Source organism: Numenius arquata, chromosome 3 (assembly GCF_964106895.1).
Source record: "Numenius arquata chromosome 3, bNumArq3.hap1.1, whole genome shotgun sequence".
NCBI lineage: Eukaryota > Metazoa > Chordata > Aves > Charadriiformes > Scolopacidae > Numenius > Numenius arquata.
The window spans coordinates 25077643-25092573 of NC_133578.1; the positions used below are offsets into that span (position 1 = coordinate 25077643).

Genomic DNA, 14931 nt, shown 5'->3' on the forward strand with positions numbered 1-14931 from the left:
GTGATGCATTTAAGATATAAACAATAATCTGTTACTTAATGAAAAAGTGAATCCAGACAAGATGGAAGTCCCTTGTACTATTTATGAACAAGACATTAAATGGCAGATTAACTATTAAAGATACAGTTGCACTCCATCACCTTAAATCAGTGCAACATCTAACACTTTGTAGTGCTAAAATAAAAGAAGTAGTCAGCAATGAGTAGGTTAAAGCATACATTTTCATTCTCTGACAAAGCAGAATCACTATCCATAGATCTAGCAACACTAAAACAGTAGGTTACAAGGAGACAATGGATTCTCATATGCAAGCAGTCCTTTGTCATTTTGGGGTAAGGAAAACCTTGTGTGGTACTAGAAAACATACAAAAACAGGGGAATAGCAATAGCTTAACTTCCTTTTCTCCACTCTTGATCTATATATTACAATCAAACTCAAGTTGTAGAGATGCAAAAACACTTCAGTGGACCATAACAACTAGCTTTTTGTGAAGTTTTACTTACTATTTTTTTCTTTTGAGACTTTAAATCTTCCAGTGCATCATCTAAAAGAAGGACACAATACATTAGTTTTCAAATATAAGAGAGAATTTCAGCCCACTTTAAACACTGAGTTTGCTTTGTGAAATTAAGAAAAAAAATACACCCTGATCACTACCAACCCTGCAACATTAGTAAACTTTGCATAAAGTAACTAAAGTTTTTATGTGAAAATAAATCATTTTAAATACCGAAACAGCTTATAAATTATAGCCCACTGTTATCACTCTAGAGTTATAACTATTAAAAAGTTTTATGTACCATTTCCTCATTAAGCAAACCAATTCTAGCCAGTGCCCTGCTTTGACCTACATTAAAACTGGTACAACAATGGACCAAATACACTCAATCTCACAAGTCAAACTACAGAAAAAAAGCTTGAGGCCTGAATATTAATATATCTGAGTACCAGGTTTACTGGCTTCAGTATTTCACATAAGCCTCTTAACATATGCTAGTTTCAAATGCCAGGTCAATTCTGGGCTTCAAATCTCAATCTCTTTCACCCTTTCAACACTTTCAGACTACAGCAAAACCTCCAGTTTTGTAAGAAAAGCTACCAGAAGGTCATTTTGCTACTAAATGTTAAGAGTCTGTTACAACTAGTAGGCAGAGTATCGAACCACTCTAAAAGGAAGGGAAAGAAGAAAGGTCAAACACACATAGGATTTTCCTTTAAGTCAATGCTTGCAGCTTGGCACTCATGGCTCACTGTAATAAACCATCGCTTATCAAAAGAATATCTTCTGTATTAAGTCCATTTTCTACTACCTGCTTCACAGCGAGTTTAACAAAAAACTTTGCAACTTTTTCCCCTTCTCAGCTCTACTGGGCACCAGCACTTCACTTCTTGTAAGATATAGCTATTTTTACCCATTTTTCAGTTTTCAAAAAAAAGAAAAAGTTTCATAACATGACAAGAAACAAAACTAACAAACTAAATATATATATAAAGATACAAAAAAGTATGTAAGTATGCTGTACACTGTTTAAAGTTACTTCAGGAACACTAGTTACTTGAAATTAAGGGAACACATAATTACTTGAACTTTTCCAGAAATGTAGGAACCCATTTTGATAAACCACTTTATTAAATGTGCAAAATACTAGAACTGGGCATGTATATATTTGCAAGTGTATGCAGTGAAAGGGTAACTACAACAATCCATTGTTAGTTCACACAAATAGGATATGGAACAAGATCATATTTAGCACTGGGCTGGACCACAGAAGATAGATAATTCCAGGAATTGTGCATCTTCTTATCAATAAGGTATCTTGCTCCACTAAATTTTACATTTATATTAGAAAACAGCCTCTCACGTAGCCCCATACAGGTTAACATCTTGAAACACACTGCAGAGCAGTATGGTATCACGCAGACAAACAAATGGCACAATACGGTCAACTATCAAGTTTCTTAAGTAACAGAAGCTGGGTTTGGTACAGAAATGCCTAAAACATCTTCAAGCATCGCCTCCCACAACGCAATGCCATCAGTTGGAAGTGTGGGAGTTTGTTTCTGATCACTTTACCTCCTGTGTTAAACAAGAACCTCATGAAACACCTGCCCCTTCAAACATGGCCAAATGGCAATTACTGCAAAATACTCTCAAGAAACCAATATATCTCATCTTAATTAAAGCTACAGAAAAAAAAACAAACCCACACTCATAGTAGAGAAGTCAATACCTGCAAGATACCTCATTCGTTTTTCCCACACTTTTGGACAGATCAGCCTAAATCCTCCTCAACAGCTGTTTGCCTGACCAGTCTTAAAAACTGAAATGCTGTCATCTCTCTGCATCGCCCTCCCTAGCATTTCACTAGGAATTGTCCTCATTCAGAGCATGGTTCCCAGAATCGGTGTATGCTGGATATCCAGTGTAGAGCTTTATAGTATTAAATAACCGTCTCCAGTAACTCAGTGTGTTATATTAACTTATCCCAGAGTAAAAGGCCAGCTTTGAGCCATTCAGTTGCCAATTTGCTCTCTCAGCTATGTTTTCTCCTGCTTTACTGTTGTAACTCTTGCACTGCACGTTTGTTTTCTCTTTTCCAAATAGAAGACTTTTATCTTTGAGGCTAAACACTTTCTTTTTACCCAATCTCTGGAACAATGCAGAAATAATTTCTTTTGGCATGTTCTAACATCTACTAAAACCCTTTATACACAGGTTCAACAAAAGCACTGGACTTGCCTGTATGCTAAAAACAGCAATAAAGACACTTAAGCAAACCAGAAAAAAACATACATACATTTTTTTTTTCTTATCCAGCCATGAAATGCAAATATATATTCACCTTAGAAATGAATCACACTGCACCACAGAATATATGGACAATTTTATTTCTACATAAAAATGTATGTCCTATGCTTGCATATCAAATGCAAACATTAAGTTTAAGAAAAATTCCAAAAGTGATGTTTAACTCGTAAGCTGTCACAAATTAAATACATCATGTTGTTCTGCAAGTCATAAAGCATAGTGCAACATTGAGGTTTTCCTGTATTATTGCTCACATCACCATGAGATATTGTTACAGGCTGGACTGCTTTCAAAGAAAGTCTGAAATGAATTCTAACTACTGCAGACATGTGCCACAGACGCTGTTTTTAAATTTTGCATTAGAGTGAATCTGCATGTTCTTTAACAACTTTATATATATATTTGAACACCTGCATTACTCTTTTGTTACATGACTCCCAGTTTTCCTTAGCTCTCAAAAGAGCACAAAAACATCTGCTTATCCCTTTTCCACTCAGGAGAACGTAAGCATGCTTTTGAGAGCTTGGTAGAGAAAAGCTATCTTCACAAACACGTTAAACACATCTGCTATAAATCTCTTCTCTTATACATAAAGATAAAAGATCAAGACTGCTGGAATTCTTGCAAGATGCAAGTATTAAGGGAACTGCTACTATTGCTTATACTTCCTTTCCATCACTCCTACAGTACATTTTACTCCATTACACTTTGAAGCATGCAAAGATGGGAGTCAAATGTTACCACAATTTTCGAAGTGAAGCAAAAGATTAAGCAGTTTGCTTCCCATTCTTTCAAGAACTGTGTGGTTGAAACAGTTTGGCTAACATTACCCATTTCAGCATCAACTCTTTTCCTGGAAGCCAAATTACCCAAAATATTTACATTTTTATAGCAAGCATCATTTCCAACTAGCTCCATATTCAAAAAAAACACCCAGAAAAAATACTTACTATTCCTTTCTGTCCTTTTGGAAAAGAAAAAAATGAGCAGTGTTCTTATACACCAGATTCTTTAAAACAGAAAGAAGAATTATATTAATTAAAATATATTACAGTAACCATTTCTGAAGTCATTTAGCAAACAGAATAGCTAATGCAGAAGACTTACCAGATGAGATTTAACTTTGCAAATATAAAGAACAAATCTTCAAACAATATTTACACAGAAAACTAAAAATTAAATCAACATCTTGTCAACAAGACATCAACATTGACCTAAATAAAATCTTCCTGTCTATTAAAATTTAACGAAGTACTACTCTAGGTAGAAATACTAAGGAAGCAGCAGCAAGTAAGATCATCGCTTGCTAAAATGTTCAGTGGGAACTTTATTTAAAAATCAAGGTATGTGTAGCTAGCTGAAAATTACTTAGTCATCACTTCTTATTTGATAGATTTATGATGCATGTTATCCAGAAAACCAAGCTTACCAGCTAAGGCCCAAAATTAAGACCTAGGAGATTTGTGGGAAGAATTCAATACCAATGAAAACCATGAGATACAGCTACTGTACAAATGCTCTTCCAAGCAGAGTTAACTGACCTGACTCCTGATGATTTTACAGAGCTCTGAATCCACTCAGTTTCTGCAGGGTTTCAGCTGACTTAGCTCAAACAATGGGTCAGTTTATCTGTGCTCAAGACAAAGATAAACTGATCTATGATCGTTTTACATTTGAAAGATCTCTCCTCAATCATCAGGACTTATTTGTTTTAAAGCTTAGAAATGCTTATAATTATTAAGCTGACACCTTTCCTGGCAAGTTAATCAGCCTAAGCCAAGTGGCAAATCTCATACTTCAAACTCTTCCAAGCATCTTATTCAAAACCCTCCTAGTGCCAAGAACTATATAAAAAAGCCTTAAATGGCAATGTTTCATTTAAGGAAAAAAAAGAAATTCTTAAAGGCTGGAAAGGTTCTCTGAATAAAAGCTAACATAAGAAAGCATGCAAAAGGCTGTAAGATGTCAAACAGAGTTTCAACTTAATTCATAAGTACATGTTTTGCATTTATATAATGGCTGCCCAGCTCAAAATGCTTTCAAGTATCAACACCACAACCTGAGTTAGGCAAGTTAGACAAGGCAACTGGAATGCTAGCGTAACCTATACAAGGTCTGAGAAACAGAGAAAGAAGTTTAACGCTACTCCACATTCAAAGGTGTGCTGTAATAGCTACTCTAAGAATACAAATGGCTTTGCCCACTTACACAATGCAAGATGTATCTCTTCATATAAGGATCAAAAGAAATTAATGTTTTACAGGGTTTTAATTGCCTTAAAGACTATGTTACACAAGCAAAAGCATTATTTTTTTTTTATTGTATGCTTAATGAAGAGTTGTCTACCTAAAGCTGTATTCTAAGCTAACAGATATATGGTAGGGCTTCACGAAATAAAAAACATTTCTTCTTTAAGAGCTTTGAGCTGAAAGTTTAATAGTAGACCATTTCAGACCAATGTTACAAAATAAAAACATATTTCTCTGAAAATCAGAACATGCAAGATGAAACAGAATCCAATTCAAATGAAAATCATTTCAAGACGAGCATTCTTCTAATGTGCTAGCATATTTCTTCAACTTTTCAGATGTTTCAATATACATTTAAAATTAACAATGCTATATATTCCTAGAACCTAACTCACTCTACCAGCATCAGTAACTTGCTGAGATCCTGAAGGGATGACCTAAGGCATAAATAAGTTGGTGACTGACTGCATGCTAGAAAAGGCAGACATATTCCAGTTTGATTAGGGCTGAAAAATCTCTAGAGGTATTACTGGGTGGCACCAGGCATTCAACATGGAGTCATCTCTTGACCGAGAATGAAGACAAGCTGGCAGTTACTTGCCATTCATAACCACCAAAAAAGCTGAAGGGGAATGGCTTAAGAGAAAAATCAGATAAACAGTTGCAAATCATAAGGGAACAACAGTCTAATTCTAAACATGAGTAAGCCGATATCCAATTCAGAATTTTATAGAAACCCACCATTCCAAAAAAAAAAAAATACACTCAACTATTAAAGGACAAAAACTAGAGAATAAAAATCCAATGTGAGAATTCACACCACAGCGCTAGAAGCCATCACCTTCAAGTAATAAAAGTTTTAATTTCTATACTAATCCTAAAATACCTAAGTGAAGGGAAGCTGGCGATACTACTAAAAGCCTGCCCTGTTAACATGAGCAAGCCTCACATGCTAACAACAAAGACTTTCAAGTCCTTGTCCTTAAGAACAAAATCAATTCATATTGCTGCCAAAGATTAATTTGAGCTTTAATTTCTATATTAATCCTTTCCAGTCAAGATATTGCTGCCCATGTATCTTCTCCATGGGATTCCGTAACAGCAGCATATTAGTACATCATACTGTGTTGCGCATAAGGTACAAAAAGCATCTTCAAGTATTTTTTTTTTTGCATATTATGTTAAGCTGACTCACACTAATCAAACTTGCAAAGCCTGAAATATTTGCATTTGACTTCATCTTTCAAGTCTAAAGCTAGGGGACTGACAAGTTCACGTTTTCATACTAAGATGCTGTGCCAGTATGGACAGTATTTACGATCTTCATTTCAGGCAATCAGTAAATGCACTGTGCTCCCCATCAGCAGGAAAGATGCTCACTAGGCTGCTTCTCCTCCTTGATGGTCTGGAGGAAGGGGAGGCACGGAAGCCACTGTTTAGTGGGGTGGGGGCCCATTTCATTATTTTTAGAAAAGTTATCTTAGAAATCAAAAGCCACTCGTGAGGATGAGCAGCCAATCAGCTCAGTGAAACAAAACAGTAGACAATATTTTCTCCTATTCACATCCAATGATGTTAGGATATTTTCTGGTTGAAGAAGACAAGTCAATGATTTTCCAGAAAAACAGCTAATTATGTAAAACTAGTCCTCAACGTATTCAGGTTGATGATGTTTCAAGTCAATTCTGTTAACAGTCACCTAATATGTAAAAGTACGTCTCTCCATTCATTCTTGTATTTTTTTCCCCAATTTTATCTACTGCATTTTACATACAGGTGACATACCTTAAGTCACTTTGATACAGTCGACATATTTTTCCAAATAGCAGCAGAAATAAAGCCCCAGATAACATTCTTCTGCTTATATTACACTGCCTTGCAGGTGTTCAAATACAGGTCTCTCCCTAGCCCTAGTATAATTTTGATAAGTCAAGTAACTTTAGATGTTAACATCTTTTGATAGTAAGATTAGTTCTGCACTAAACCGAGACCCATGAGAGACATTTCCCTCAGTGAAAGCACCTGCCCGACAACTTGGATTTATTAAAAAAAAAAATTCAGCAAGTTATGACAACTCGAGGATTGTCAAAAGCAAACCCAAACCTCTGTTGAGATGTATTTTCCATCTCCTTTTATTAAAGAGACAGCAGTTTAAAAAAAAAAAAAAGGTATATTTACTTACATCAATGGAAATGCAAAAAACGGAAGTGTCATAATCAACCTTGCTGTCCATTCATCAGGAAGACACCAGAAATATACAATTAAGCAGGTTATAAGGTAAAGGAGTGAAGAGTAGAGAAGCAGCCTTCCAACCCATAGTTTCTGTAGCCTCTGATTTTTTTCTCTAAATTCTTCTAATGTCTGTATTTCCTGTAAACAAACAGGGTTCAACCTTATTAATGAAATTAGTTGGTGGTTTTACTAAGCTGCCTTGAAGTGTTTGCTAAAATTAGCCTTATCAATTTGATACTTGATTAAAAAAGTCAGCAGCTTTTTGATAAATAACAGTATTTGCTAAAGATGCTTTCATAGCATAAATACATAACCCTATTAATGTTATTATATGGGCCACTTGCACCGTATTATCAGTAACATATCACTATTGGGAAGAAATATTACAAATCAGCACTTTTTTCCTATTTGTAATGTGTTAGTATGTTTGGAACAAGTTGAAAATGCTAATACGTTATGAATGGCAGTCTTTACGATCACATAAATCCCTACCAACCACACTTTGCATCCCAAAACTTTCATCAGGCACCTGTAGAACTTCAAATGATTCTAATACTTTTCTACTAACATGAGAAATTGCTGAAGCAATCTCTCTTCTCACCATTTCACACGGTTTCATTTCAGTATTTTCCTCACATTAAGAGTAAAATCCTGAACATCTGAATGATTATTTTGGCATATTAATAAGCGATTAAGCAATGCTCCACTATGTTATCATTTTGACTGCATTTCAAGTGACAACAGGAGTACTCACGCTTTCATTAAAAGGAAAACAAAAAATATCAACAGCATATTTCAAAACAGTTAATTTCCCCATAGAGTACAGACATCTGTCACAAATTCTGGCAAAAAAAAAATCAGAATTGATTACTGAATGATCTATTCAGTTATTCTGCCCCTGACCTTACTTACAACCACTACAGCTACAATTCTTACACTTAAAGCCATACATTGAAGCTTTTCTAATGAGCCTGATGAATGGAACCTTGCATTAGTGACATTTTCCATTACATGGGAGTTTAACCATTAGTTACAATTAAATTGTGTAATCAAGCCAGCTTCACATCCATTCCCATTTCAGGCTCTCTAATTAAATATTTAAACTGCAGTTTCTTACTATCTATTATATGGTATGTTTTTTTTCTACATGACTAATAGTAAGGGGGAAAAAGGTAGCAGTCCACCTGAAACTCAGAATCTCTAGTACATCCAGCTGGAATAATTACCAAAGTAATTTAAAATTCTATGACAGTGTTTTACCTAATGTAAAAGAAATATACAGCCAGCAAAAAGGATCTTTCTAAACAAAAAAAATCAAACAAAACACCAAAAAGCAAATACATACCTTATCAATTTTTTCTAATACTTCTACAGTGGAAGGCTTTGCCTGCTTACAAAGGAGAGAACAAAGATGTTAATCTGACAAAAGTCAATATTTTGAGGATTACTGTACATTAGTGGTTTTCTAACAAGACGACTTATTCATATGCTTCATATGCCTTTTACGACAAAGTACGCTGCTTGGTTGATGGGTGAGCAGTGAACACTGTCTAGCTGGATTTCTCCAAGGCTTTTGACACAGTTCCCCATGGCCTCCTCCTAAAGAAACTGACGCGTTAGGGTCTGGACAAGTGGTCTGTGTGGTGGGTGGGGAACAGGCCATACCCAGAGCATGGGGGTAAATAGCTCCTTTTCAAACTGGCAACCTGCCACAAGTGGGTTCCCCCAGGGATCAACACTGGGCCCAACGCCGTTTAATGTCTTCATAAGTGATCTGGATGATGAGGTCAAGTACACCCTGACAAAGCTTGTTGATGACACCAAACTGACCGGGGAAGTAGACACTTTCAGAAGGGAGACCCACCCTGCCGAAGACTTGAACAGGCTGGAACAGTAAGCTAACAAGACCCTTATGAAGTTCAACAGGAACAAGCGTAAGGTCTTGCACCTGCAAAAACATAATCAAGGAGTGCAGCACAGGGTGACATCTACCTGGCTGGGGAGCATCTCTGTGGAAAGGGACCTGGGGGTCCTGGTGGACAGCAAGCTTAATACGAGTGAACAGTGTGCTGCAGCAGCTAAGGCGGCCAACAGAATGCTGGGTTGTATCAGCAAGGGCATCACCAGCAGAAATAAAGAAGACATTATCCCACTCTACTCAGCACTTGTCAGGCCATACCTGGAATACTGTGTTCAATTTTGGTCCCTGCTATAGAAAAAAGATGTGGACAGGCTGGAGAGGGTCCAGAGAAGGACACAAAGACGATCAAAGCACTGGGAAATCTGCCATATGAGGAAGGGCTGAGAGAACTGGGTTTGTTCAGCTTTGACATAAGAAGGCTTAGGGGAGAGCTTATGACCACATTCCAGTATTTAAAGGGTGGCTACAAATAAGATGGAGATTCCCTTTTCACAAGGAGTCACATGGAAAAGACAAGGTTTAATGGGTACCAGTTACTCCTGGGGAGATTTTGATTGGAGACAAGAAGAAAATTGTTCACAACGAGAACAATCAGCCATTGCAATAATCTCCCCAGGGAAGTGGTGGAGTCCCCATCATTGTACACATTTAAGATTCAGCTGGACAGGGTGCTGGACCATCTTGTCTAGGATGTGGTTTTGCCAAGAAAGGTTGAACCAGATGATCTTTGAGGTCCCTTCCAACCTGGCATTCTATGATAATAGATTAATATATTATCTATTTTACATAAAGGTATGACATTTTCCTACTTTTATAGTAACAAATAGAAAGCAGTGCAATGAATCACTTTTTTTACAGTTGATATTACTATTAACTGAAGGTTCCTCTCCTACACCACAAAAAGATGAAAACCTATAATGCATGTACAGCAATAATGGACATGTGGGTGGGAAGTAAAACAAGGAGAGAACTGATGAGTGGAGGGAATAGGCAAAACAAAGAGAATATATACAGGAAGCCCTAACCTGAAAACCTACGCATTTTATTACTATTCATTCCACACAAAGACACATGTTCTAAATAAATTATAAGCAACTGCAAATAACTGTTATCATCTCCAGTAAAATTTGCCTTAGGAGCAACTTGGAATCTTTCCTAACTTCTGAGAAGCCACTATCTTCCCCCACCCTTCAGGCCACAAATTCAAAGACTACAGCCCACGCTGCATGACCATGAAAGTGAGTTTCTTTCTATTACACAAAACTGACATTTCACCTAAACCTTTGCCTTCAAAGGAGTTTTGTATGGGAGGCTCTGAAATCAGTTGATAATATTCAAAGGCGAACTCAAACAACTCACACCTGCCAGGATAGTAGTCAAAAACCTCATGCCTCTTCCTCAAACTCAGTACATCATTCATTAATATACAACCAGTAAAAACAATTAGGAAGATAGATTTGTATAGGTGTAAGTAGCTACCAAAAAGTTTGTTAAAACAGATATAGAACGGTATTCTGAATGTATCCGTTTTGACCTAAAACAGCCACCAATCTTTCAAGTCATAGATGCTGCTGTATTTACCCCCATAAAGACCCACAGAACTATTTAGATTAGATTTACAGAAAGAGTTAAAACTGTATTTTTATAAGTTAACCAAACCACTGCGAGGCCTGGTACTGCAAAAGAAATAAAGGACAGCTGCACAGTTTAAGGATTTGGTAAATATTTTTGGTCGTTATGTCTCACCACTGGACTTTAACGTGGTATATTAATGGAAAAAGTTTAGCACTAACGTTCAACCAGCATTAACAGTCAACCAATAGGCATTAAGAAACATGTCCTGCATACTCCCATCTTCTAGACTAAAGACTGTTATATTGTTACACAATTTTACTTACCCTCCATCTTGAAATCAATCCACCCATCTTCTATTGTGGACAAATGTTGCCAGAGCTATCAATCTTCTACAAGAATTCACAGCTAGAAGTGAAGCATTAAACACTTAGGAGCAATCTAACAGCATGGTTAAAGATTCACAAATTTATTCCAATATCTGAAGAAATTAAAATATCACATAAAGCCATTGCCTAGTTATCTACCTATATGTTATTTTAAAATCCAGTCTTCTGTTTCATAGGCCATCTTGTAAGTCAGTTGATCAGTCTTGATGTGGCCAAACTTATTTTTACTTTGCAAATACTTAACCAGAGGGGAGTCCTCAAAAACAGAAGCAAAAAAAAAACTGAAAAAAAAAAGCCACCAAAATCCTCCAGTAGAAAAACAATTTTAAAGACTTATTATTATGCAGGATTATTTAAGAAACTAATTTCCAGTTATTTCCTCTGCCGCTCATAAGCCTAACTCTCAATGTCCCTTTTTAGCTGTCACTCCAGCTATCCAACATTAATATCTTACTATTCATGAGAAAGTTCATCTCCAAGAAATCTACTTCCTTTTCAAGCTCTCATCAACAGGAACGTATTGGATAGCACTATTGTTCTTCCTTTGTATGATCAGTTTTAAAGTTCAGATGATCAGTTTCAAAGAGATTTCACTTGCTCTAGGAAAGCACTACATTAGTAGGTGTTCCCTGCACACAACACACAGTGCAGACACCCACATATCAAATGGCCCTAAAACAATTCTAAAGATGCAGAAGTAGCTCAAATCCATGAACAGCATTAACTTGATGATCTGAGTCTAGGTTCCTGTAAGAAAAGCATAACAACATTCCACCAGCAGGTAGTTGGAACCAATTGACTTTGAACCTCAGGATGGCAGAATTTCTCTCCAGCCGCTTAATTCACAAGTTTTCACCCAGTGAATGAAAACATGATCAAGTTCATAGCAACCCCAACAGTAAACTAAAGCTCAATCCCAACTAGGGCTCAAACCATTTTAACATTAGAATGAAACAGTAAGACTTACTAAAACAAAGCACTGATCCAGATAGGCAAAAATATAAGTGATTACCATCTTATTTATTAGGTTACCTTTGGCCAAAAACTGAAGGATAAAGAAACTTAATCTCAATTCAAATTTTTTTCAAATTGCATGAGACTGTCAGAACAAATTAATATAATATAGGATGCACTTTGCTCACCAGCACGAACGCTAATGTAGTATGATAACCTCTTCATCTTTTAAGAAATCCAAGGGCTTCAGAATCCAGAACTATAGGCCCTACGATTTCAAAATCCAATCCTTAGAGATAAGTAAATTCATACCTGAAATGCCACCAAAATGAAGCCAGAACTGGTGGACAAATCTGCTGATGCCAGATTACTAGCACAAAGTAGGGAGCTACAGAAAAACCACAATTACCCCTTGGACTCTGAAATAAATTCTCTGAAATAAAATAATCACTACTATAGCAACTCAGGAAAACAGCAGCAGTATTTTTATTTTTCAAACATGCAATATTAGTGTTCCCTAACACTGACAATTTTATACAGTTGTCACTTTGCAATTAGAAGTGAGTTTTTGCATGACAAGTATTGCAGTGGATCCGAGCACACACTTTCACCACAAACATTTCTCCAAATAGTATCTTTATTGCAAAACAATGTGGAAGCTATGTCAAATAGCCCATCAAGACGTTTGTTAACTTAGCACAAGGCTCCCAAAACTATTTTGCTTCCCTAGCACTGCCACTGCTGTCAGGAGCAACAGTACCTCCCAGTTCAGGACACACAGAGATGCTTATGCAGCCTTTTTGTGTGCCATTTTCCTGCAGGCCACAGTTTGAGAACCTCTGCAGTAGAAGTGTTACAGGATCTTTTGGGCATAGGTTATCTGTGAGCCATTGGTGACACCAGCCTTTGTCAGTAACATGTTCACAGTGCCACCTCTACATATGTTTTTCAAAATATCTGGCAAATACCTGGAAGGGAAACAGGTTTGACAAGTGTCATCGTGTGCATAATTTTACATGAACTATGATGCTGACAGGCTTTACATACGCTGCCGGACAAGTCAGTAATACCACCAAAACCCTTCCCCAAAGAGGCATTAAGGGATTAGTGACACTAGACTCACATTTACAGTTTAGTCACCAAATGCTTACTTAGGAGATGAAGAATTTTCTATAGTTTCTACGGAGTGCCTCAGATGTTTTTCTTCTCACCTTTCCTTCTCTTCTTTTTGACATGACATTACGAGTTATCTTCAGCTGCTTCAAACTCCTCACCTGCCACTCCACATACCTACCACTAATATCCTAGTGTTCATGGCAAGAGTCCTCCTTCCTTCCCATGCTCTAACCATCAAATTATCACACAGCACTTTTTCCATCTGAAGCCTGCATTTCTTTAGCATAGAGCTGTCCTTTCCACTCACTGAGCGCTACTGCAATTGGACTTGCTTCCACAAATATTATCACTGATTTAATATACAAATAAGACAGATGCAATGTTTGCCATCCCTAGGCTTAAAATAGACAACAGAGGCGTTAAAAGCCATTCCATGTAGAAGCTTAAGAAAACACTATTACCCAACTCTCAAAAAAAATAATTTCCTGATAGCATCTCCTTTACCCCCCAAAATATAAACTTTAATTAATAAAAAGCAAAGCAGAAGAGCCACAGCAAGAGTACCAGAGCAGAAAAAGTTTTTCAAAGAGAAAGTGATGAATCATGCACAATTACAGAAGTCATCCACCAACCTATTCATCCAGATGGAAAAAATAGTTTGATGATCTCATTACAGTTTTATCAAGTCAGTCTCAAATATCTTCAAGCTCACTGTTAATGTTTAAGATGAAAAGCTCTCCAAAAAAAAAGTCTCCAAAATGAATTTTAATAACCAACATGCTGAAATTCAAGACTGAATAACATCAAGTCAAGTCATATTAAAAGAAAAGAGGGAGTTAGAAACTTGAAATCAAGGCTTTACATACAGGCACATAGACTTTTCCCCTGAGGGGAGGGGGAATGCTCTTTAATGAGATCTTTTGTACATTAGTGACTTTGTTCTATGAAAATATTTTATTACCATTACAAAGAATTAAAATTCTACCTCTCAAAATGAATCTTCAGTTCTGCTCACTAAGTTTCCAGCCAAAATTAATATTCTCCCACGATTTACTGGCCTCAGAAACTTCCACAGTGACCACAAAAAGTTTCTCCAGCTGTGAACACCGTGGACAAGGAGACAAGCAAGACAAAACCCAGAGCATCACCCATCACCTGCCGCTGGCCTGTCCTAGCGCCCTTCAGTTAACACCAGCAGAGCAAATTTTGTTCATTTCACATTTCATTTTCAGCTGTTTCTGTCTGGAAGCACCCTATGGAGGTCCTACGCTTTGGACAGCTTTAATTAAAAAGGCAAATCAGCTCCCACACCATGACTCGGACGCGACGGGGCAACGAGGGGGTGGGTCGGGCGCTTTTTTTTTTTTGAAGCGCAGCCGTGTTTTGAAGCCTGCGAGCGCAGCCGCCGGCGGCCCGGGGGGCCAGCCCGAGGGAGGACGGCGGCAGAGATCAGCTCCGGCTGCCGGTGCCCGCCGTTGCGGACAGCCCGGGAAACCCCACGGTTCTGCCGCCGCCGCCCCGGCACACGGGCGGGCGGGGAAGGTGCCTACCGCCCCCTCCACGCACCCGCTGGTTTCCCCTTCCCAGCCTGCGCCCCGGCCCGCCGCCGCCCCGCTTCCCCCCCAGCCGCTCGAGGCGAGGCAGGGAAGGGTGCGGGCACCGGCCGCCCTCCCTGCTCCGCTTCGGCC

At 37.7% G+C, this 14931-nt stretch overlaps 1 protein-coding gene across 2 annotated transcripts in view; it reads right to left on the reverse strand.

Moving 5' to 3' along the window:
• The window catches only part of LNPK (lunapark, ER junction formation factor), a 38950-nt gene extending 27758 nt beyond the window's left edge, over positions 1-11192 (reverse strand). Inside the window, exons 1-5 of one of the 2 annotated variants that reach the window (XM_074145216.1) lie at positions 11111-11192; positions 8637-8678; positions 7242-7429; positions 3761-3819; positions 505-545 (exon numbers count right to left, since the gene is read on the reverse strand). In XM_074145216.1, coding sequence (XP_074001317.1) covers positions 505-545; positions 3761-3819; positions 7242-7429; positions 8637-8678; positions 11111-11137 — 357 coding nt within the window. In that variant the 5' untranslated portion in view covers positions 11138-11192. Of the gene's footprint in view, positions 1-504; positions 546-3760; positions 3820-7241; positions 7430-8636; positions 8682-11110 lie in introns of both variants that reach the window. The other variant, XM_074145215.1, reaches the window with a different exon arrangement.
• Between the last annotated feature and the right edge of the window lie 3739 nt (positions 11193-14931).